The sequence below is a fragment of the Micropterus dolomieu genome, linkage group LG18 (genome assembly GCF_021292245.1).
Source record: "Micropterus dolomieu isolate WLL.071019.BEF.003 ecotype Adirondacks linkage group LG18, ASM2129224v1, whole genome shotgun sequence".
Classification (NCBI taxonomy): Eukaryota; Metazoa; Chordata; class Actinopteri; order Centrarchiformes; family Centrarchidae; genus Micropterus; species Micropterus dolomieu.
In genome coordinates, this window is record NC_060167.1 from 10346025 (window position 1) to 10371800 (window position 25776).

Below are 25776 nucleotides of genomic sequence, written 5' to 3' on the forward strand. Positions count from 1 at the left end.
TTATCTGTCTTTACATTCTGAGCAGGGGCATTTCCGGGCTCTTGTAACACTGGGGGCTTAGCCCAGCACAGAAATCTTTCATATTTAACTCCCCCCACCCCCCATTGCCGCCTACCCAAAGTACATCTATAAAGCAACAGTAAATTATGTATATAGCCTACATTTAGGCCTATTGTGAATTTTATAATTGCTACTGATAATAATAAACACTAATAATATGAAACTGGAGGGGTCTGGGGGTCGTCCCCCTGAAAATTTTGGGGTTTAAACACTTAATTTTCTGCATTCTGGTGAATTTCTTTGCACCAATTTATTGAGGAAATGTCTCAGGTGACAATTCAAAATAAGAAGAATATAGTGTAATATAATGCAGTAAGCCTGTCAGGCATTCTGTATTGCTGTCAGATATGTTTCTCCTGTAGATCAACTTTTCTTTAGTTTAATCCCAGCTGAGTCTACATACACGCAGGCACACCTGAAGTAGCCTAAATTCTTTTCAAATGTGCATATGGCACCTTTTCACCTCAATGATAAATTAGCTTAATTAATCAGACTTCAGTTAAGAATTATTCATTGACGATATATTCGATAGGGGGATAAGATTTTGAGCATTGAACACTTTATTTCCTGAATTCTGTAGAAATTTTCTGCACCAATTTATGGTGGAAATGTCTTTATTTTTATAAAGGGAAGGACAATTCAGAATATAAAAATATAATAGAATGTAATGCAGTAATCAGTAGCTTATTATTTTTTTTAGTTTACATATCGGTTATTTTCGCGCATTTGGCAAATTATTATTATTTTAAATTATTTTATTAACCCCACAACACAAGAAACAGCTCGAGCAGAAGGGGAGGGAGTGGGTGCTGTAAGAGATGTGATTGCCTATATAAATAAATAATTTGACTTGTAGCCTACTTGATGAGAGGAGCGCACTGCTGTTCATCAGAGGAAGAAAACCGAAACTGAAAATTCTACAATTCCACACAAATGTTCACTTCAGCACCTCCGAAAAGTGCTGATCACATCCACTTTCGAGGGAATGATGTTTCGTTCATAAGACCTAATCATGTATATGACTTGGGAGGAATGGGTTGTCTCAGTGAGTGATTCGTTCATTTTCACGCATGCGTGAAGGATCTTGGACTCTTATGTTCACCCGTCACAGGGCAGCTGCCTGGGCTCCGTCAGCACAGGAAACAAAATTGATTAGTTCACGATTCTCAACTGTGGGTCTCTAGGTTTGAGTCGTCATTTGTCACGTGACAGCTCCTACTGTGGAGCAGGAATGAACGACTCGTTCACCACCCACATGGGTCCTCCTCAGTCTTTCGTTCACTCGGCAGGCTGAGTGCTGCCAGCGCCGGAGAATGAGAGGCAGGTCGGCTGTCAGGTAACAGTCACTGGACTGACATTATATCTAATATCTATTTTGTGACATTTAATAAAGCATAACGTTATTACAGCGCAGTTATGTTGTTTTAAGTTAAGTTATAGTTTTAACACAGCCTTACCGTAACTTTAGTCCTGCTAGTGTTTAACATTACAGCTAACAGCTGATGAGAGTTGTTCTGGGTCCACTTCAGAGCCCTGACAGGGTTCTACCTGGAGCCAAATTACCTCAGAGGTCGTCTCCTCTCCAAAACAAACAAACCCGGTCATTAAAATATTAAAACACAGCCACATAGCAACATTAGCGTTAGCTCTGTAAACAGCTGATCCAGGTCCGCCAGAGAAGCAACTTTTCCTTTTTATTTATCAACAGAGCCATGCTGTTGTTTCACAGCTCGTGACTGGTGAATAACCTGCCATGTTTGGAGAGCGATGTGCTCATGTGTGTTTCTGTCTGCAGAATCCGGACCTGATGTGGCCCATTCTGCGTTCAGACCTGCCAAACTGCTGCGTTTATACGTGTTTATTTCTTTGTTCCTCTCTCTGTGCTGGAGTTCTTTAACAACTTGGTGGCTTGATCCAGATTATTATTAAATTAGTTGAATTTTAATAAGAGTGTGTTTATTCATATAGTGTATCAAGCTTATTACTTCAATATATTTACTGCAAATCTAATATTAATATTTTACTCATGGATAGGATAATTATATACATAAGCCTTTATGTGGCTGGTCTGGTTGTATACTATTCGGGAAGGATTGTGAAAATGGAAGGATTTAGCCCAAGTAGTGGTGATTACATATTGACAACATATTTCTATGGTTTTTACATGGTTTGAATTTGGTTGTGGGCCCAGTGGGGGTTATATAATGATGATATACAGTAATCAAGAGGGGAATTTGTGCATTAGCCTATACTTTGTCAAATAAAGCAAGCCAGGCAGCCTTCTGTGTTTGAGAACGTTTTTTAATCGCCCACTAGAGGGCTGCAGCGCCGCAATAACCAGCCTAGTTCAAATGAACGAAATGACTCAAAAAAAGATTAGTTCATTTTAATGAACGGTATTTGAATGAACGAGTCTGTCAAAACATTTGAACTTGCTATCACTAGAATGATGCATCCTACAGCAGAAAACAGAGCGAGTGGGAGAGAGACAGCAGGACACAGAGTGACAGGTGTTAGTATCACGGTCAGGTGTGTCATGATATTCTGAAGCTGTGAGCAATGCGCTCTCTCTCTCTCCTCTCGTGCTCCCTCTAAACGCAGGCAGGCTGAGTAACGGTGGGGGGTCACGTTACTTGAACTTTAAACAAAATGTAGCAATATTATTGCAAGCCTCCGCTCTTTGGACACCTGCGAGACAGGGTGCATCATGAAGATTATTGCATATTAACATGGAAAATATTTTTGTTGCCGTTGTTGAGTTACATTCGGGGTTACAGTCAAAACATCCGGGGCTAAAGCCCCAAAAAAATGTTGAAAACATTTGAACTTCAATCAAGAGAAAGCTGTGAGTGGGTCGCTAGTGTGTGTGTTGCATTGAAAATTACGTAGCGGCAGTTGTGTGGCGTCGCTATGACAACCAGCTACACTGAGCTAGTACCCTATCTCTGGGTATTATCTGCAATGGAAAAGGGAGGACGGCCAAACCGAGTTGAGTAGAGTGGAGGCGAGTCGAGTTGAGCTGGTACTAGTAATGGAAAAACGGCATATAGCTAATTCCCCCTTCAGGACAACTGTACTGGGGAATAAATTATAGGCCTATTAAGGCTTAAAGTTATGTAGCTATAGCCTAATTTTTTTCGAGACGCTGTGGTTGCTATGATACATAATTTCCGTGGAGGCGAATATTTCAAAACACATCCTGAGACCTGGGAATTTTTATAACTCAAGTTATGAAGGTTGTTATCCACAGTCTTCTTTCTATTTGCATTAAATGATCTACTCCAAACAGGCCATAATAAAAATATACTGTATAATAACAGTAATTTGTGACAAAACTGGTGTGACATGATATTATAAAATAATATGGTGATTATATTTGATATGATTAAAATCCAGATACATGTAATAAAGTTTATATAGTTTCTGATACTGAAGTTCTCTGTGTGTAGTGTGTGATGTTCATGTAGCTAAGTAAGTAATGATGGAGGTAAAACCTCTAAACAATTTTTCTCTGATTTACTGAATATTTTGTCACAGGGACATGTTTAAATCTACCATTGTAGAAAAACATCGAAAAAAAAATTCAGTCTGTGTTCACCACAGAGTAGACATCGGCCAAGGTTGCAATTCCCCTCTTGGCAATTTTTTAAAGGAAACATTTGAAAGCAATTTTACACTTGTATTATGAAAAAATACCTTAAGAAAGAAACACTGTTTTTGTTTTTTTCAAAAAGACTTCAAATGTGTGTGTGTGCGTGTGTGTGTGTGTGTGTGTGTGTGTGTGGGCATGTGGGTGGGTGCGTGCAATACATGTGTCAGGGAGGGATTATGGTGTGAGAAGGAAGAAAAAGAAATAAAACCTTATACCTCAGAGGTGGAAACATGCAAGAGATTCACCCTCCTACTGTGTCCTCTTATTATCTATGAACATGTTAACCCACTTATATGAATGTAATACTGTTTTATGGAGTGTTATATTTTTAAATTGGAAATGGGGGTGTGGGGTGTTCTCTAGAGGGGTCAAAATTGTGAAGAGATAAAAATGTTGTAAAGTGAAGTGTTGATTATTAATGCATGTTGTTAACTTGCACTGCATTAGGGGGAAAATGGAGCTTGTATTATTCATGTATCCTTTGCTCTTAATCTCTTGGCTGAGACTCGTAGACTTGGTCTGCACCACCCTCTCACCCACCTTTCCTCTTTTTCCCTCTATCTCTTTTTTCCTCTCCTTTCTCTTCCTTTTTTTCTCTCTATGCCATGTGTTTGCTGGGTGTTGATAGAATGAGGTGTTCCCTGAGCCCCTCTTCACCTGGACGCGAGTGGGGGGTCGCCTGCTGGATGGCAGCACTGAGCGAGAGGGGAGGGAGCTCATTCTGGAGAGAGTGCCAGCTGAGCTCAACGGCTCCATGTATCGCTGCACAGCCCAGAATCCTCTGGGATCCACGGATACGCACACTCGCCTCATAGTCTTTGGTATGTACACTCAGCTCAGCAACGTGCCCTGTACCCGTTCGGGAGTGGCTAATACACTAGCAGTTAAACTGAAATCAAATTTAAGTTTGATTAATTATTTAGAAGGCGATGAATATGAAACACTTTTTTTTGTGACTGAACAACTTGGCTACACAAGAATTATCTGGAACACTTATACAATTACACAGTTAAATGTCACAGAAAATTACATAATTCTACAAAATTCATTTCATGTATCTACAGTATCTTTGAAAAATACTTAGGAGATTTATGTGGCCGCTTTTAGGTATGAATCATTAATGCAGCTAAGTGTGTGATTAATAAGACATTGTATCCCTAATTGGCTCAACAACACATTCTTTTAAGGCTGCACTTAGTGAGGATAACTACTCTCTAGCAAGGGATTTAGTGGCAATTCCATCAATGTCATGTCTGGTACTGCTTTCACTTAAACACCAGCAGCCAACATGGCATGAAAGGGCCATGATGAAATCAAATGACCTTTGTTGTTGGCCGTGTTAGAAAAGCACTTTGTTCAATGGCCAAACCAAGGTAAAGTGTTCATCAGAACCTGGAAGTAGTTCATTTACCGGTGTTGATGTGGGAACTGGATGTCTTACAGGCTCTATTATATCTGTGTGCCTGCTCCTCTGGATCTGTTTACTCTGGTTACTCTTGGAAGAACTGGGATCTGCCATTCTGCGCTTCTTCACAAAGCTCTATCAAACGTAAAAGTAAAAGAGCTAAATGAGTGTTTGCTTTCTTAATCCTTTTCACACATGCGTTTTACGTAAATGTGATGACATGTTTGAACTGAATAATTTTGAATAAGCCCCCAAGTCACTTTTCTGTAAACATCACAATGGCAATCACACATGACTTAAGTATGATTTGAAAAACTTGAAAAACAACGGAAAGGCTACAGCACACACAGTGTTAAATATACATACATTATATTTTATGTATTAAACAGCATATTCCTTTATCATATTAAATCAATTCTGATATTGAAGTCTATTGGGGGTTCTCCTTTACTGAAAAGGGGTGCTTGCCTCCCTCACACTCACAACAGTCATTAAGCCCTCATCTACAAAATGCGTTTTAAAATCAGTCACAGACGTAGCCCTTAAGAGTACTGAGAACAGTACTTCCTTGATGTTAATATTTTCCACAATTTTACCTCAGAAGTGCTACCAGTCCCTCACATACCAGATATAAAATATCGCCAGCATTGCAGCTCTATCCATAATAGCGCTGTCATGTTTGAAAAGAGACGTTACACAACATTTACGTTACAGAGACCTTTGTTTGAAATCCCAGAAGACATTACCTTACTATAGATAGAAAAAGACAGCAATGTTACAATGTTAGGGCTTTTTACATGTGTATTCTACAGAAGTCAAGTCACGAAAGAGAAGGAGAAATACTTTTTTTTTTTAATGCAGAAATGTGTGTGGCACACACACATAAGCACTTCAGCAGCCTGAAGGGCCCTATTAACGTAAATCAGGTTGACACCATTTTCATACTTCATCGAGTCTGAAACAAAGAATATTGTATCCATCTTTTTTTTTTAAATCCTCCGCCTGAAACAATCTTGTGAACAGGGTTTAAAGTATGTCACAAATGTACAAATTATTGGGCGGGCCTAATAAGAACCCACTTTAAGGGGAAAGTGCCACTTTAGGGAGGCGTTACCATGGGAGGCGTTTTGCTAGGAAGAACACTAATGTCTATTTAACACCCTGATGCACCCTCAGGTGTCATCGGCTACGTGCCTAGTATGGCCCATCTGTCTGCCTGCTCCTTGTAGATTGCTTCCACTCACGCTTAGGGGAAGTAAATGGTGATTAAGTGACCTTGGCACCGTCCCCCGTGGCCTTGAGATGAGACACTTCTCTCTCTGCCGGGGGTGAAGAGAGAGAAGTATTTGGGGGCTTTGCTCGCTTGGCAAAGTGATCAATATACATCATCAGGAATAATAGAGTATAATGACGGCTTGGTATAGTGACTCTCATCACGTCTTGATGATGTACATCTTTAGCCACCCTCAATGATAATACCCTCTGAGATACTTTGAAGTGAGTCAGCACTGAAGATCTGGGTAGTGACACATGCACAGGCAGACACCCAAACTGCACACACCTGCAGAAACACACAGACATGTATGCTTATGCAAATTTGCTGGGGTAGGCAAACACAAGCGTGCATGTGCAGTGCACACACTAATTTCCCTGTGCCTCTCAAAGGAGCTGCTATGTTAATGTGGTTGCCGTGAGAGCAGAAAAGTGTCACACTGTGCCATATATGTGGCTTCCACCTGCTCATATGTGAAGTCCAAAAATAGCTCACAAAGTGGAATTCAGGGGTGTTGCCAATACTCTGCAAGCCCTTCTGGTTCTTCCTTTGCAATTACTTTATCCCTCCGAGAACTTCGAAAACACATTGTCAGAGGGTATTGTGCAGGGCAGACATTTGTACTACTTATTAAAGGTGGAGTCGATTTCTCCAACCCACTTTCCCAGACTGGCTGGCGACAGCTGTAGTCGCGTGTTCCTACTGCTGCTGAAAGTGTCCTGGTTGTTCTGGTGCTGTGCTCTGTGTTCCCAGTTCCATTAACAGGCCCAATCTTTCTCACAGGGGATGTGCCATTCAACGTGTGCTACAGGAACTTTGGAGTTCAGCTTCATTAGAAAGCCACAACCTCTGTCAGAGATTGCTATTTTTCTCTTTCTCTCTGTCTTTATCCTTCTCTATTCCATCCTCCTATTAAGTCCCTCCTTAATTCATTGAGTCACTCAGTTTCTCAGTAACAGCAGCATTTCTTTGATCATCTCACAGTTGACCTTTTTTTTGTTTCCAACAGAAAATCCAAGCATGATGAAAAACACACAGAATCAGAACAGTAAGTATTTCAGCCACAGAAATGACTAGTTTTGAGTGTATTTCATTATAATGCACATCATGATTCCTGCTGTATCACTTGATCATCATATTTCCGGAGACGCTGTATGTAATATGAGAACAAAATGTGACACTGCTGTCTGTTCAGTCAGAAATGTGTACTGAAATCTGGCACTGATCAGAGAAGCAAATTCTTTGGGAGACTGTGGTTTCAACATTCAAAGTATTGATGTTTCTCATTCTGTCCTGAATGCATTTTCCCAGATAGAGTCTGTGAGAGTGATTCAGTCAGGATTAATCTTTGCCAATGTTCAGAAGCAGCAAGCAACAAGCCTCTTCCAATGACTAACCGAGGCTGTCACTTTTGGTTGAGTGTGAGATTATTGGTGTTTCATATGTGCAGTAGTGGCTCATTTGCGGCTTCTGAGATTATCGTATGTAAAGATGAGGGATTGTCAGGAGAAGCCGCAGGGCTGTGACAACAACCTTTCCATCTCTTCCTTTTTTCTGCCACTCCCTCTCTCTTTCCACTTCAATCTTTCTGTCTGTCTTACCTCTCCTCCTCTCTGACTTGTCATACTCACTTTCTGTCTTCCAATGCCAACCTCTCTTCCCGTTTCATCCTATTCTGGTTGCTCTTTCTCTTTTTCCTACTTTTCTTTAGCAGCCCAGCTCACAATCTCTGACGCCTTATGGTCAGTGCAGATTATGCTGTAGTGTAATAAATATCCAAGTTTGGAGTCTTGTCAGATGGCTTCTGACAAGTATGAAGTGGTCCAAGACTCGCTAAGACTTAAATCAGAGAGTGACTATAGAAATAGTAATCATTGCAAGGTGCACTTATTGTAAATTGTAAATTCTGTACCGTGAAATAAGAATCAATTAAAAACCTGTATTGTATTTTTTTTCAGTATTGTTGATTAACTGGAAAACGTATTCAACACATTCTCACTCCCAACTCGTCACAAATTGACGCTTGGTCAAGGCCCTTTGGCATCGCTTTTTTACACCCTGGGTACCCATTTAGCGTCATTTTTAGACATTTAAGCCTCCGCAGTTATGTTAGCAATGCTTACCAACAATAAATATGCAACGTCCAGTAAAGTTAGCAACAATAAATGTGCAATGTCCAATGTGCAATGTGGGACTCCGGCCATATTATCTGCCACGGGAAATTAATATGCTGTTGCTGTTTACATTCCACCCTCTGCCAACCCGATGTCAGTGTGTAACGCCATCCACACCGTCATTGCTGAACTCCAGACTCAACACCCGAGTTCCCTCAATAGTTATCTCGGGTGACTTCAACCACGTCACCATGACCACCACACTGACTGACTTCATCCAGTATGTGAGCTGCCATACTAGAGAGAAGAGGACCCTGGACCTGCTGTATGCTAACGTTAAGGATGCCTACAGCGCTCCCCCCTCCACCCCGGGCAGGTCAGACCACAACCTGGTTGACATCATTCCCTGATATGTGCCTCTGGTGAAAAGGTAAACTTACTTTCAAAAAACTTTCAAGCACATTTTTGTTCCGCCATCACTTCTCGTAAAACTGTCAAAATTTGAAATCTACACAGTTGATTTCTCACCTCAAAACTTCTCAGAAGTGGATTTAGTGATGAAATTACATACAAAAACTGTAAAATATAACACTTTCTGTTGCTGGCCTCTGTCTGGCATGCGCAATGATGATGCAGTCAATAGTGACAATTCTCCCTGACTAATCAGTAGTCTGCCGTGTTTTCACATCACATTTTAGTATCGCCTCAGCTCGCTTGGAACCTTGCAGATACAGGTACAAATTTTCCACAATGGAAAACCAAACAAAGTTGAGGCGAGGCGAGTTCAGTCGAGCTGGTACTATGCAGTGGAAAAGGGGATATAGAGAGGACATAGATGGGCTTACTGAGTGCATCACAGACTACATAAATTTCTGTGTGGACTGCACTGCCCCAGCAAAGACTTTCCATTGTTACTCAATTAACAAACCATGGGTAACAAAGGACATCAAGGACATGTTGAATGCAAAGAGGGAGGCTTTCAGAGACGGTAATAGGGAGGAGGTGTGGGCCATTCAGGGAGACCTAAAGGTGAAGATCAGGGAGGCTACGGAGAAGTACAGGAGGAAGCTGGAGAGGAAACTCCAGCAGAACAACATGAGGGAGGTCTGAAGCGGCATGAGTAACATCACTGGCTTCAGACCGACTGGCAGCAGAGGAGTTGAAGGCAGCTTGGACATGGCCAACAAACTTAATCTGTTCTTTAACAGATTTGACTCAATGGCTCCTGCTCACCCCCCCCCCACTAACCCACATTATGAAGACCCTGGAGAGACTGGTTCTGGACCAGCTGCGGCTCATGGTCAGACCTCTTCTGGACCCCCTCCAGTTCGCCTACCAGCGCCGTCTGGGAATTGAGGACACCATCATTTTCTTGCTCAACTGCATCTATGCCCACCTGGACAAGCCGGCGAGCACTTCGAGGGTCATGTTTTTTGACTTGTCCAGTGCTTTCAAAACCATCCGGGTGGTCCTGGGTGAGAAGCTGACAGCGATGCAGGTGGATGCCCCCCTCTTGTCCTGGATTGTTGACTACCTGACTGGCAGACCACAGTATGTGCGCCTGCAACACAGTGTGTCAGACAGCATGGTCAGCAACACCGGAGTCCCGCAGGGGACTGTCCTCTCTCCCTTTCTCTTCACCGTCTACACCACAGACTTCAACTACTACACCACAGACTTCAACTACTGCCATCTTCAGAAGTTGTCTGATGACTACTAAGGAGACCCAAAGCACCAGTGACCCCTGTTTCCATCCAGGGGGTCAGTGTGGACATTGTGGAGGACTACAAATCCCTGGGAGTGCACATTGACAATAAACTGGACTGGGCCAAGAACACCCAAGCCCTCTACAGGAAGGGTCAAAGTCGTCTGTTTTTTCTGAGGAGGCTGAGGTCCTTCAACATCTTTTCGAAAATGCTGAGGATGTTTTATGAGTCTGGGGTGGCCAGTGCTATCCTGTTTGCTGTTGTATGCTGGGGCAGCAGGTGGAGGGTAGCGGATGCTAAAAGACTCAACAAACTGATCCACAAGGCCAGTAACGTGGGAGTGGAGCTGGACTCTCTGTCGGTGGTGTCAGAGAGGAACATTCTGTCCAAACTTCATGTCATCTTGAACAGTGTCTCCCACCCACTCCATGACGTGCTGCTCAAATACAGGAGCACTTTCAGTGTAAAGGCTAATTTATACATCTGCGTCAAATCGACGGCGTAGGTGACGGCGTAGGCTACGGGGCTACGCAGAGGCTACGCCGTCGCCTGACGTGCACCTCCTCCAAAATGTAACTACACGTCAAGTCGACGCGGACCTTAAGCTCTGTGATTGGTCGGCTGAGTAGCCTCGCAATGCCTCCGAGTGGACTGGAAGTACCCCGCGCATTGAAGTAACTTTTAGTAGCAGCCAAAATGGCGGCTGTAACACAGTGAATCAATATATTTGACCGTCGCAACCCGAGTGAAATGACTCGTTTCGCAGAATTTGATCCATTCGCTCGGTAACATTTGAAAAGGCTACACCAGCCGCACGTATACAATTTTACCCCCATTTACGTTAGCGGAACGCTAAACCGGAAGTTAGCCTGCTCGGCTGGCAAAAGTCAACACAGTGGACACTGTAGCGCTACTGCCGACTAGCGTTTGGGGGTGTAATTGCAGAATGACGGACACACCTACGCACAAGTATAAATGCATGTCTACGTGCGTAGCCTACGGCGTAGGTACACACGTAGACCCTACGCAGGAGTATAAATCGGCCTTAAGACTCATCCCCCCAAAATTCACCACAGAGCGCCACAGGAAGTCATTCCTGCCTGTGGCCATCAACCTCTAACTGGCACACAGGCCCTTAGTTAGTTATTATACTGGACATTATTACCTGTTTGTGCAATTTTGTGCAATATTCTCTGCTGCTATTCTGCTGCTATTTATTTAGTATAACCGTTCACCATAATAATTCTTTAATTCCATAACGATTCTTTAAGAATATAAATATTGTAAATACCCACACTCCTTTATATTTTTCTTTATATCTTATATTTATACTCTCAAATTTATATACTCTGTATGCTTCCTACTTTCTATTATTATTTTCTATTCCCGATGCCTTGATAAGTGTGCAACTGTGATAAAAGAATTTCCCCTCGGTGATCAATAAAGTATTTCTCATTCTGATGTCTCATTCTGATAAAACGCTAGCGTTTCGAAACATCGCCATCGTCATGAAACGTTGCAGTTTGGTTAGGTTTAGGCACAAAAACTTCTTGGTTAGGTTTAGGCCACAAAACTACTTGGTTAAGGTTAGGAAAAGATCATGGTTTGGGTTAAAATAACTACGTAGGTCTTACGCAATTTACGTAACTCGCATAACTTAAATAAAAATAATTAATGTTTCGTTTCGCACAAGACACAAACCCCGGTCTCCTGGTTCAAAGTTGGGGTTCTGGTCCTCCGTCCACCCCAACCACCTCCGTGCTCAGTATTTTCTGTAAAATATCATATACCTGCCTTTACCCTCAAAAACTGATGCTACAGGGCTTCCCCCAATGCATTGAACTATGACACTAAAGGGATCCCCAGCGTGTTACAAACTGACGCCAATGGGTCTTGACCATGTGTCCATATGTGACGAGTTGGAGAGTGAGAATGGGTTGATTTGAATGGCATAATTGCATAGCATTGCACCCATGTTTGTCCCAGCATACAGTGTGAACAGCTTCCCAAGCAGATGGCAAGCAACGCTGTCTTTAAGCTGAACTGCCCTAGTCAGATGAGATTTGAACAGTCTTGTAGTCTGACATGGGCTTGACTCTTTTTTTCACTTTTCCTGTTTCCTACTTTAAAAACATTTCATTATTTCTCTCTTGTCCTCTCACACACTCAAATTCTCTTCCTTTTGCACTTTGTTTTTCCCATCTCACTTCCCCTATGTTTCCTGTCTCTGCTAGTGGTATCTTAGGGATGCAAATCTGAATATGCAAATGCTATGGTAAGCACAGGAGCAGGTGTGTCACAGGGAGGACAGAATCAGGTCAGCATGGATGCGCAGACATGCCTTGCATGCAAGTCAAATTGGCGTACAACATGGCCCCAAGAGGTCACCACACACGTGCCAGATTGCTTAATGACTGAATACCCAACTCCTCGCCTGGTACTAGTGGGAAGGACCACCCCTGCTCAATCAGTAAGGTCTGCAGCGAAAAACTAAACTTCAGATGAGGGGTTATATTCATTCATATTTGTCAGAATTCCAGTTTCCTAGACACTTTGTTGAGCTGTACTGTATGATAATGAACAGAATTTAAGAGATAAGTGAAATTTATGTTCATGACATGTTCTCTGACGCTTCTAGGCTGGTGGAAGTGTCAAAGGTTTGGGGTTGTTTTATTGTGGGCAATGCATCATCTTGGCTGAGACATGGTTGTGGAAACAAAGCAAAACTGATGGACTTTGCCTTAATTGACTTACAAATATTAATACCTTAAGTTACAGGAGCCCTAATCAAGTAATCCTCATTTTCCATGTTTGTCATACATGCTACATCTCTTATTTCAAAAAAAGAAAATTCTAATTTTGAATCCTCTTTTAGAACAGAGGTCAGATCAGACACAGGGACCAGACTGGTAGGAGTACAAACAGATGTAGCCACTGTCAGAGATATCAAGTAGGTTTGTAAAGGCAGCTAACTTAAATAATGCCGTGTTCAGACTACACAATATTTTTCCCTGTTAAAATGGTCACTGTTAAGTTAGGCGATTATAGGGTCATACATTTTTGCCATGACTTGGCAGATATGGAGGACTGATCCTGACAAATTCAGAAATAAATACAGAAATAAATAAATGCTCAATAAATAAATAAGCATCTGATTAAATGCACAAAAAAATTAAGTAAATAAATAAATGTAAGCAGTAATTAAATTATACAAGGAGACATAAATGTATATATCTATTTTAATTAGATTCTTTATTTATTCACCTTTGTAATAATTACCTTATTTATTTATTGTCCGTTATAATCTTCAACTTTACTTCTTTTTTAAATGTATTTATTTATGTGTGTGTTTTAATATTTTTGTCTGTTTTATTCTTCCATTGAATTTTCTACCCTATTTATTTCCCCAGTGGTATTTATTTCTGCTGTCCTTTTTACATTTCTCTATGCATTTCTGCCTCATTATGCAAATAAGGAGGGGCTGTGTCTCAAGGGGTGAACTTCTCTCCTATTGGTGGACCAGTCAGACGGGAGAGCTCTAGGCCTACTCTACCTGCACACATCAACAAGCTTGTTCCTCACACAGTCAGATGGCTTCCTTCAGTGTGCTGAGGTGTTTAGCAACTCTATTTGAAGACAATACTACCAGCCATGTCTTCCTTCCCTTTGCATGTGGACGCTCTGACAGACAGTGCTTTCAGTTTGCTGCATGGACACAGAACTGTGGTATAGGGAGAACCACATGGTCAGCTAGCTGCAGCTAAATCTGGAGTGCACTCGTATTCAATTCTGTATGGTAAATTCAGTTTTAATGGAGCAGAGCGAGCTGACAGGCAGAGTTAGAGACTTTTTTCTCTTTACAAAGACACATGTTGCAGTCTGAGTCTGAATCTGAGAATCTGAAGAGGGCAATGAAGTCTCAATAGTACGCGATGCAAGCACCACATACAACATAATTTATCAAATTACACAACAGATATACAGTATGAAAATAAGATTAATTGGATTATATTCACAGGAAGTATAAAACCTTTTACATGTGTCTATTAAAAGTACACAAATGTCAGGGAAATTACTTTAGTTAGATTTAAGTACTGCAGTTGTACATGCAGCACCTTCCTACCTTTCTGATAGGAAGTCTTCTTGAGATGGTATAAAACATTTCTCCTTAAATTCTGATTTGAGTTGTGGACAACTCTGACCCCATGAATTAAAAAATGAAACATTTCACTGCCCAAGTCAGCTATAACACAAGGCTTGTTCATTAGACTACATGCTGTACAGTATTTGTGGACAGATTTTGTCCCAGGATTTATTATGCATTTCTTTATCTTCATTGCATGATTTATAATAATAAGTTGAGAAATTGGTCTGTTCTTAGTTCTTCCTGCACTGTAGCAGCTAATAAAGTCCATTTAATCCCAAAAATACTTTTCTTTTAGGCAGTTTTTTATTTTCATTCATTACACAAGATGAATAAACTATGCAGATGTAAAAAATCTTGAATGATCTCCACTTGTTATAGTTACACAGAAATATTAGGGATGTGGGCTGTATTAAAAGTATCCACTGTTCTCCCATGCTCTACCACATAGTAACTATGACATGTGTGCTGTGTCCCATTTTTCCTCTGTATCTACACATAAACAACAAGGCATGTAAGGGGGAATATAAAAGGAATTTATTTTATTATTTGGGGATTATTTTCTTTGTTGCTCTCCTCCTTCTTGTTTTTCTGAGGAATATGGTTATGTTCTCCGCACGCCTCCTCCTGTGTTTTCTGTGCAAGACATAGAAGTACAGTAGCAATCACATTTAACAATAGAATAAAATTCTTCTTAATGGTAACTGTCAAGATTAGTTTATTTGTTAGTCACCACCACTAGCTTAAGAGCTTTAGCCTATATGATATTAACACTACATAAATTAGCCTAGCGGCTAGTGGACTTTTACTCTCCTCATAGCTTAACAAATTACATGTATTATTCATAATATTTGTTACTCACCGCTGGTTAAGTCACTGCATCTCCCAACACAACACCACGGTTGAATTTTCACCCTGAATGGCGTTTTTGTTGAAACAGCAGCTGATAACAGCAGAGCAATGAGCTGCTCCGTGTGTGAGCATTTACGTAAATACTCGAATAGGAGTGCACTCCAGATTCAGCTGCGGCTAACTGATGTGGCTCTCAATAACAACAGCTCACTTTCCTGCAGTTCTGTGTCCGTATAAGTTGCTAAATGAAAACTCTGTAGGTCAGAGCGTCCACGTGAAAAAGAAGGAAGACATGGCTGGTAGTATTGTCTTCACATAGAGTGTCTAAACACCTCAGCACACTGAAGGAAGCCATCTGGAACAAGCTTGTTGATGTGTGCAGGTAGAGTAGGCCTAGAGCTCTCCCGTCTGACTGGTCCACCAATAGGAGAGAAGTTCACCCCTTGAGACACAGCCCCTCCTTATTTGCATAATGAGGCAGAAATGCATAGAGAAATGTAAAAAGGACAGGCAGAAATAAATACCATTGAGGAAATAAATAGGGTAGAAAATGCAATGGAAGAATAAAACAGACACAAATATTAAAACACACACATAAATAAATACATTTAAAAAAGAAGTAATTAATAAATAAAGTTGAAGATTATAATGGACAATAAATAAATAAGGTAATTATTACAAAGGTGAATAAATAAAGAATCTAATTAAAATAGATATATACATTTATGTCTCCTTGTATAATTTAATTACTGCTTACATTTATTTATTAATTTTTTTGTGCATTTACTCAGATGCTTATTTATTTATTGAGAATTTATTTATTTCTGTATTTATATCTGAATTTGTCAGGATCAGTCCTCCATAGGCAGAGAGACATGACACATTGGTCTCAAAAATATTAAGTTGTCGTCTAATATGATAGACTACATAGGACAACACAATTAATTGTTGCACCCGACACGCATTTCCGTTCCTGACGCCCTACGTCTGTTGGGTTGGACTATTTTCAGGCTGATATTGTTTAGTCTGAACCCTGCATTAAACCTTACAGCAGTCATGTAGCCATATTCAAAAAGAAAGCGTTATTTTTTCAGCTGGCAATTTCGGTCCAGCACAACTGAGGTAGCATCATCCTTTATTAAAAAGAGCACGTAGCCACAGAAATCAGTTAAGATTCATTTTGGCAGAAATCCACTGAGGTCTAAGCCAAAAAGTGAAGGCAAACAGATGGCTGGGTGACTTGCATCTACGATTGTAGACTGGAAAGGGGACCTCTGATGATGATCTTATGGTTGGATGAGCCTGTAACAGAATGAAATGAAGTACTTATTGAGAAGATCCAGTTATTATTGTCTAATGTTGTGACTCGCATAAACTCGAGTTGATATGCTGTATGTAAAATGTCACATTATATAGTTCTGTGGAGATTTACATTAATTAGGGAGTCATCATGAAACCATGATAGTTTAATTCAGTCTTGACAAACCTGTGATCCAGCTCATAGTAATACAATCAACATTTCTCAGCATACAGACAATATTTTATCATCCAGACCAACTGGACTGAATACTGACAGGTCTAACTGCTACCAAATCACCTTTTGAATCTAATGAGTCTAGTCACACCCTCATGTGGTCAGGCTCACACTGTGATTATTGGTGTAGCCACAATCTGAACAAAGTGTTGGTTATGTCAATAAAGCCATGCCCACAGTAAGTCACAACTTTCTTCCCACGACAGATCAAGTTCCACAGTCCTCTCTGTAAGATATACATGAGGGAGCTATAGAAAACAATAGCAGCATAAAGCTGCTGTTTCTGCTGATCTCTCCTCTATAATCTAGTATCCCCGCTGTGGGCCTTAAAACAGTCCAAAATAAAAAGAATTAGGGCTTCACTCTTCATAGTTCAATGTTATCTGAGGACTCTTCAAATACTGGAAAAGATAGTGTATTTGTGTTTGTCTGAAATTCACCAAAGCCCGTGTGGGGACATTTTGATTGGTGTAGTGGTAGCCCTATTTTGTATATAGATGTTGATGTCCTCTGAGATCCGTGTCCTTCGTATATGTTTACAATCTATCTATACTTTTGTCATCCTGATTGTCCATACTGTTATTTTACTATGTTGGTCTATTCGGTACATATGAAATCTATTGGATGTCTCTGTGTTTGTCCTGGAAGAGAGGTTCCTCCTCCCTAAGGTTTCTTCCATTTGTTTACCTGTTAAAGAGTTTTTGGGTTGTTTTTCCATATCTTGAGGGTGTTATACGCTGTACGGATAGTAAAGCCCCCTGAGGCAATTTGAGATTATTAGTATGAAGGGCGACTCTACGTGTGCTACTTATGTCATACACTTTTTGTATTTGATTGTTGTTCTTAGGTAGACTATTATAGCAATTATCTCAATTATATTATCTTGATGATCACTTGATCAAAAAGTTTAATTAAAGCATGCAGTACTTCAGTGGCTTTAAGAGTAACTTTCAAATACAATATGTTATAATATAAATAATATACCTCATAACATTTCTTATTTAATTGGAAACATTTTGGGCCATTTCAAGCACTATTTTGACCAAAATAACACAGCTAATTCAGGAGTACACATATGTATTGGGTTTTACTTTAAAACAACCAATAAAATGTAACAGGTTTCTTCGCTCTCAATGGGGTGGTGATGGAGCAGTGGATAAGACACATGACTTTGTTGTGAGAGCCCCTGAGCATGCGAGGCCTGCGACCTCTGACATAAATAGCAATTGTAAGTCGCTTTAGATAAAAGCATCAGCTAAATGAATAAATATAATAATAATATATATAATATAATCACACAACCCCATTTGAATGGGGTTACAAGTCATAAAAATAGGCATTTATAATGTGTGCAACATTGTCTTAGAAATATGATTTTGCTGATTGATGAATAGAAGACTAAGGAAGTGTGTCTGTCTGATTGGTTGTTTGTTATTTTTTGTAGATGGCGCCTCCTGCATGGACATGCTTGGACTAATGTGGATGGCACTTGTCCTCACAGTGACAGTGGAACTGACGTGAAACCCCTCATCCAAGACACTCTTATTCACACACACACACTTGCCCTTCTCAAACAACATTCATGTTCACACATCCAACCCCCCCCCCCCCCCCCCCACACACACACACACACACACACACACTTTCCACAAATCCTGCAAGCCTTCTCCAGTCATCAACAGGCCCTTCATGCGTCAGTCGATCAGGAAACAGTGCCACCACTGGATGGCGCTCCACAGTTTTGTAACAAAATAATAACCAAGATAATGATATCAAAAGAACAACGTGATGAACCTGACAATAACCACCTCCTATATAGCCCTGCCCAGTTACACCTTTTTTGTTTCTTGTCCCAAGTCTGCCTGTTGATCAATAAAATCAGTTGATTTGAAATGGAAAAGAAAAAAGCATTTGGATTTTATTTTGATGAGTCAAAATGTCATTGGTGTTGACTGAAATGTGAAAAGCGGAACTGGCTTAGGCTGCGCCACCTTATCAACCACACCCATCTGTTACATGTCCTGGGATGCACCTGATTAGCAACAAGCTGATAAACCACGGGGGAACAAACACAGATGCTCCAGGAGAACATTCTTTTTTTATTAATATACAAGTATTCCTTTTTCCTGATGGCTTGGAATGTACAAGAGGATTTAAATGCATTGAGAAACTAGAAAATAAATCTCCTTTTTGAGTGTATTTTGTGTATATCAGTGTAAATATTGAAAATAATAAAAGAGGTTATATGGGTTATGGTGAGGGATGGTTACTGAGATAGCTGGAGTTTACACTTCTCCACCTTTGTTTGTACTTCATTGAACACCGTTTTCAGAGATAATTCTTGACTGAAAGGACAGAATCATTGACAGCCTTTCTGTTTTTCATTTGGGCTTTTTATATCTGTATGGCAGGTCTCCAAGGACAGAGTAAAAAAAATTATCTAACATATGTCTGCTGTTTGGGGTTGTGGTGCATGTGACGTTTGAAGATTCTTTCTCCTTTTGGTGTGTTGCAATTTGACAGCACTGCAACTCATTGTCACTGGCCTGTAATCAAGTTATTTACTTGTGACATACTATCTTAAGTGACCTACATTGTGTACAATACGTAACTCTTACCCAGACATTTACAGTACCAGTAGGATCATTTTAGCCCCCATTCCAGGGAGGTGCTCACTTGGGGCAGCGTGTGTAAACAGGGTTGTTGCATTTGTTTCATTTCACCTGTATTAAAATGGAGAGATTATAAAACTAACAAGCCTTGACTTTACTTATAACACTGTGTTCGATGTTCAGTAGTAGATGTGCGTCTTCGAGTCCTTTTTGACGTTGGGTACAGGTACGGTATCTAATATTGCACATTCCTGCATGTCTAGATTGTTGCAGGAACTGTTTATAATTTAGTTTGTTGATAATCTCTCCACATAAGGGAAATTTGAAGGACAATCTGAGTGAATTAGAATTGGTATTGTGCTTGATAATTACATGCAAGCTCCACGAACTACTTTGATTCAGGTATATTTCTCATTATACTGACCCCAACATGACTCGAAGGAGATTCTGACATTGCTGTTAACCCTTTGCAGTTTGTACTCTCTCACACAGTGAAGGGTAGCTTAATGCAGAGTAATCCTACATTTTTTGGACTTCACAAGAATTGCAATTTAAGCTATTCTAAGGACAGAACATGTATTAAAGGATTAAGGTTTAAACCAGATGGGAGGTAAGAGGAGACATTTTTAAAGCTTAGTCGAATAGAAAGGATAGACCTATCCGTTTGGGATATCGGCTCACCTTGCCAAAGTACAATCCATATTCGTGCATTCTGGAGATGAGAGCTGCATAGCACAAACATTATTAACAGATAGTCATATGCACTTTGAATACATTTTTTTCCAGTGAGGGAAGCAAAGGGCACCAATCCTTGTCCACCCACTGTATAGCATTATAACTGAGCTATTGTTTTAATTTTGATTCAAGAGGCACTTCTGTGCTATTTTGCTTTTTTCACTAACTTCACATTCAAGAGAGAAAAACAGGTCCATCGCCTTTTCTGAATGCATTAGAGAATGTGCAAATTGTGTTTATATATTCATCATGCCAATAGAGTTACATCATAACTTTGCGTTTGTGTGCATATGAGCATATGCATGTATTACAAATGTACACAAATTAATAATATGTATGAAAACTAAATATAACTTCAAATTCATAAAATTAGTTCAATGCTGTTCTGGACCAAAAAGATCCAACAGGCAATAAATATGCAACTTTATTACATTTTCTGTTACCCAGAAACAAAGACTTCCTATTTTAGCCATGGGTGTGAAGCATTTAATTGTTCCCTTCAGTGGTAATTGTTCTTAAATACAAGGACTTCAATTTTAAAATAAGAGCTAGCTTTTGTGTGCACCTTTTATTCACATTCAAAAATCCTGTTTGCTCATTATAAGTCAATGCTGTGTAGGTTTATTTGTGAAAAGGTTGGATGACCCTTACGGATTAAGTTGGAGCCACCTCATCTTCGTCGGTTAATCTTTTATTTCCTTAACAAATTGATGATTTAAGAAATGTGATGGTTTTATTTTTTGTTTGACTACATCTGTCCTCTGCCTACCGTGCTTCACTAATTTGCACAATTATGACAGTAAAAAGCTAGAAGAACCTTTTAACAATGTATTTTGTGCCTTCTGTTCTTTTTCAGTCAAATGTTGCACACTATCATGGACGGCACAAGCAAGAGGTGAAAGTGCACATGGCTGACAATCATGACATAATTTTTCTTAGCAGTGTTCTGAGTAGTTCACCTGAGCTGGGAAGAATGGTGATGATAAGAAGCTGCCTCTTTGGCTCATCTTTGAATTATTAAGTAGTCAACCATGCTTGCAGAATCCAGTTTCCTTTATGTCATCTGCAGACTTGGCTATCGAATGACCAAACAGCTGACACACCCTCTGTATGCCTCTCCATGTGATGTACCTTTAAAATGCTCCACAGAGTGCTATTAAAATAAACACTGTTCTTTGTTGACCGCAGCCTCGCTCAAGCGTGTTATCAGCAACACAAACTACAGCCTGACAGCGGCGACTGAGTGACATGGCTCCCATGTGACAGAAATGTATGTTTGCATCTCAGTAAAGTGTAAGGAAATTAATAACAGGTTTCTCTGCAGACACTCTTTCCATCTGGCATTATTTACAGTTCTATGTGTTTATAATTAAATATGACATTTTGTTGTTTGACAGAAATCTTCAGCCTTTCTTTACAGAGAGTAATTTAAGCATCTGCACTGGCATAGAAAAGGACCTTTGATCTGTGGCATGGCTGTGCAAACAGATGTATCCTGGTTATTAAGTATTTGATAAATGTCACCTATCATCACTCCCCACCCCTTATTCAAACCATGTTTTCCTCCTGCAGCTCTAGCCGTGCATTTGAGCAAGTTAAGGAGCGGGATCCATCATAATCTTTTTATGAACATTTTCAGAAATTGGTATAACAAGTATGACCTGAACCACTCCTGTTCACGTAAACACCTAGCAAAAGATCCAACAACAACAGCTTAGCTCAAACAAAGTACGGATTAGAGTGTATTCAGAAAGTTATTGACCTGATGACATTTAGATAGTTATGGGAAAAGCTTGGGTGAGTCAGCAAATTGCACAACCAAATGTTGATCTTTACATATTCTGTGTATGGTTATTGAAACTGCATCTGACTTGCCACAGGTGGTGCATGACAGTGCCCCGCCTCTACAGAGCCAGGGATGCAAATAGTACCTCTAGAGCTATCATTTTACACTTGATCCTTTGGGCAAAGAGGCGCAGTCATCAGATCATGGCAGCTCTTTTACAATGAAAACCAGGCAGCATGCTACCGTCAGATGAGACGCATTGCCAGTAACATTCAATAGGATCAGTCAACCAGTTGTCGCCACCAGCTATGCCCATTGCAGAGCTTTTGGGAGTCCAGCTCGACATGCAGCTGCTGTTGAAACTGGGTCTCTCTGTGGCCGCAGTGCTGCTGGTTTCTTGGGCCTACAGGTTCTACAGCTCCAGGGACGAGAAGAAAATTCAGATCTCTGTGTATGACGACAAAGAGCCAGAAAATGCAACCTGCAAAAACTGCAAGACGACACTACGATGTCGAAGCTCACCAAAACATGGCACCGATGATGGGGGCAAGCGACCCAGACCCTTGCACATAGACTCAGCCAATAATGACCTGACATCTGACAGCAACAAGGAAACGCCCGCAGAAGCTTGTCCACACCAAGCTAAAAAGAGTGAGGATGAATTTAGTATGTCATATGGTGACCAAGATATCAGCATAAAAGGCAAGATACTCACTCATCACAAGCAGGCAGAGGTTGCCACCAGTAATATTTCATTTGGATCTGCTTTGAACCTTCCTCAAGCAACAGAGAGTGGGATGGCCAGTACAACGGGGCGCCGCTCCCCTTGCTTTTTGCAGAAGCTGGAGGGCAGTGTGGGTGTGGGCAGGGAGTTAAGGCAGAACTTGGAGCGTCAGGGAGCCTACTCCAGCTTCCTCTCCAAGGCAGAGATCAAAGTGGAGGATGCTAACGTGGTGCTGGAAGGAACAGGAGACCAGATTGTGCACGGAAAGATATATGATTATTATGTTGAGTCTTCCTCTCATTCTATTACAGACTCAAATACTGTGCTGGGTCATTTTGAGAGGAACTCTGATTCACAGCCAGTGGAGTATAAAAGTCGTGGCAGCGGCCTCACAGAATCTCCTTCCTCTGTGAGCCCCATCATTATACGTGATCTTGTTTTACCACAAAGCACTGTTGAGGATCCCTCGTCGCTCAGATGCCTTAAGCTGAGGCACCCTGCTAGGCCTGTACTCCTACGCAAGGAGAGCTATCTGTCTGCAGCTGAGCAGTCTGACTTTCCCATTCCCTTTCTAACATCAAGAGTCTCAACTCCAATGACTCACTCTCTGGCATCAACCAGCAATGAGTCCATCTCTGTTCACCCTATGATCTGTGTCTCTACAGACAGCAAGGGCCTTAATGTAAGGGAGGGGGCAGATCTAGAGACAGTAGCAGGGGCACCATTTTTACACCTTCCAGCAAAAACTCTTGAGGGCACAGATTTGGAAAGCTTGAAGAGTAAACTTGATCTGGGTAACTGTTTGGAGATGCTTTGCCTGGCCAAGAAACATGGCCAGGCCTCTATGCAGCAAGCAGCCCTGCGAGTCATGTCGGACAACTACCTCCAGGTGCTCAGGGACCCCAACATTTATGGTAGGCTAATGGCTGGTGAGCGGGAACAAATCCAGAAGCAGAGAATGAGAGGGAGAAGGTTTGTCATGGTGGCAGATATGGACCCTCTAGACTGGGCAAGGAACACAGGACAGCAGATAGCAGAGACAAAGCAGACGAGGACATCCAGTGCAGTGTACTATTATGATGACAACAAAGACGCCTGGCATACACTCTGCCTGTTCCCACAGGAGGTCATCTCTAAAGCCTGTGCCATGTGCACAATGGATAACTACTTATTTGTGGCAGTGGGCTGCCAAGACACAGACAGAGAAATGACACCCTCAAAGCGAGTGTTTTGCTACAATCCTTTGACATCCATTTGGAAGGAGATCAGTCCTATGAATGAAGCCAGGCCCCGCTGCAAACTGGCAGCTCTGGAGGGCTACATCTATGCCATCGGAGGGGAGTGCCTCTCATCAGTGGAGCGCTACGACCCACGATTGGACAGATGGACATTTGTGGCTCCACTGCCTAATGATACATTTGCTGTGGCACATCACGTCACAGTGTGCAATGGAGAGCTTTTTGTTTCTGGGGGAACTCTTAGATATATGCTACTGCGCTACAGCCCCAAAACCAACACCTGGAGGTCAAGTGTGTTAGTAGGCAGCAAAGACAGAACTGTAGATATGGTAGCTGTGGGAAGATTTTTGTATCGGTTTGATGTTAATCCACTTCTGGGTGTCAGTGTATACCGTTACCATACAGTGGCTCGACTGTGGTACGAGTGCAGCTCCAAACGGCTTCAGCACTGCTCTGCCTTCCAGTGTGTCACAATGGATGACAAAATCTACTGTGTCAGCCGCCAGTTCACCATGAGGCTTGAGGCTGATGAGATCTCTCCTGCTTTCATAGATGAGAATTTGAGTGTCCTCTCTGCAGCAAAGGGCATACTTTTCCCCTTTGTCCTTTCACTCCCTGAAAAGAAGCCTCAGCAGACCAGTGTGTAACAAGGACTAAGTTTTCCATTGATGATAAGATTAGGTGGTGATAGAGTAAACCTCTAACAGCATGCTTAACATCGAGTTTCTTGTTGACTGACTTGCTTTACCCAGGTTTATGCTCAGCCCAGCCAATCCCCAAATGCTAATGCAAAATTGTAACCATTGTGTTGTCATTTCTTTAAGGTAAAGGTACTAAAATTACCTTCCCACAAATCCACAGAGCTCCTTTATTTTCTTGGATTGGAATTTGCACAATGAAATGTGTGTTTCTTATGTTTCGTTCCCTGGCAGATGTAAAGTATTAGCCTCTTAATGGTAGTCAAACTACTATTTGCTTAGATTTACGCAGGATGCACTGCCATGTAAATTGTTTGCTTCTTTGATTTGCCACTCCTTCCAGCCATTAAATTAGTTTTATATCATCCCAGATGCTTAACCTCTTTAGCTATAAATATAATTCATAAAGAAGTTTCAGAGTAGATGAATTAATTCAACTCTAACATATTGTAGAGATTGGGTAGAATAGTGATAATCTATCACTATGCTCCACTGTGTAGGGCACAAATATAATTTACACAGTGGCCTGGATACAATGCAATTATCTACAGTTGCTCTTTAAATCTGACAGGATATAAATTTGTTTGTCATACAATATAAATAGGTAAGCTTCTAAAACCATTTGTCACTACTGTTGAAACTCTTTCAACACTCAGACTTGCAGTTATTTTGGTTATTTTAGTCACTCTTCTTTGGTGGCCAGAGAGAAATGTATTTGTTTTACTCTTGACTGAGCAGATTATTTGTTCATGGCACCAACTAAATGTCTTTGTTTTGTAATGTGTTGTTTAATAAACATAAAATAAATATATGAACGTGTCATTCATTGCATATTAATCCACAATTACTGAAACATGGTATCAAGACAAATGTCTATTCCAGTATTTATGTGACTGATAACCAATAATAAATAACATGGGAACAATCTAAACACTTCTTACATTTTTTTTTTACAAAGTGTTGAGCAATTATATTAACACTGGAAATTTGCATAAGAAAAATATAAATATTAAATCCCTCATTTTTTAATAATTTACAATCAAGTGATGATTTACAAAGTGTTTCACTATACTGTAACACTGAGGAGAAAGACACACTGACAGGTTTCAGAGAGTGACATGCTGCTATAGCACCATCATGTGGCTCATAAGGCAAACATAACAGTGCTTTGTGTAACATGTTCAGCAGACTTCCCACAACACGGAGGCGTCATGTGACGGAGGCATCAGCAACACAGTAGAGT

The 25776-nt window shown here is 40.8% G+C and overlaps 2 protein-coding genes across 2 annotated transcripts in view; both read left to right on the plus strand.

The window, feature by feature from the left end:
- igsf21a (immunoglobin superfamily, member 21a) overlaps positions 1-19494 on the plus strand; it is a 261327-nt gene extending 241833 nt beyond the window's left edge. Inside the window, exons 9-11 of the mRNA XM_046075086.1 lie at positions 4341-4533; positions 7400-7438; positions 18185-19494. Of these exons, the coding sequence (XP_045931042.1) occupies positions 4341-4533; positions 7400-7438; positions 18185-18261 (309 nt within the window). The 3' untranslated portion in view covers positions 18262-19494. The remainder of the gene's footprint in view (positions 1-4340; positions 4534-7399; positions 7439-18184) is intronic.
- Positions 19495-22181: 2687 nt separating this feature from the next.
- On the plus strand, positions 22182-24482 carry klhdc7a (kelch domain containing 7A). Its single transcript, XM_046076259.1, has 2 exons — positions 22182-22524; positions 22657-24482. Exons 1-2 carry the CDS (start codon positions 22182-22184, stop codon positions 24480-24482), a joined length of 2169 nt encoding a protein of 722 aa, XP_045932215.1.
- Positions 24483-25776: the final 1294 nt, after the last annotated feature.

Bases quoted from the DNA above. Each gene is read 5' to 3' on its own strand.
- klhdc7a (XM_046076259.1), top strand. From the start codon at position 22,182: ATGCCCATTGCAGAGCTTTTGGGAGTCCAGCTCGACATGCAGCTGCTG. The intron at 22,525-22,656 runs GTGAGGATGAAT...ACCTTCCTCAAG, and splicing joins TCCACACCAAGCTAAAAAGA to CAACAGAGAGTGGGATGGCC.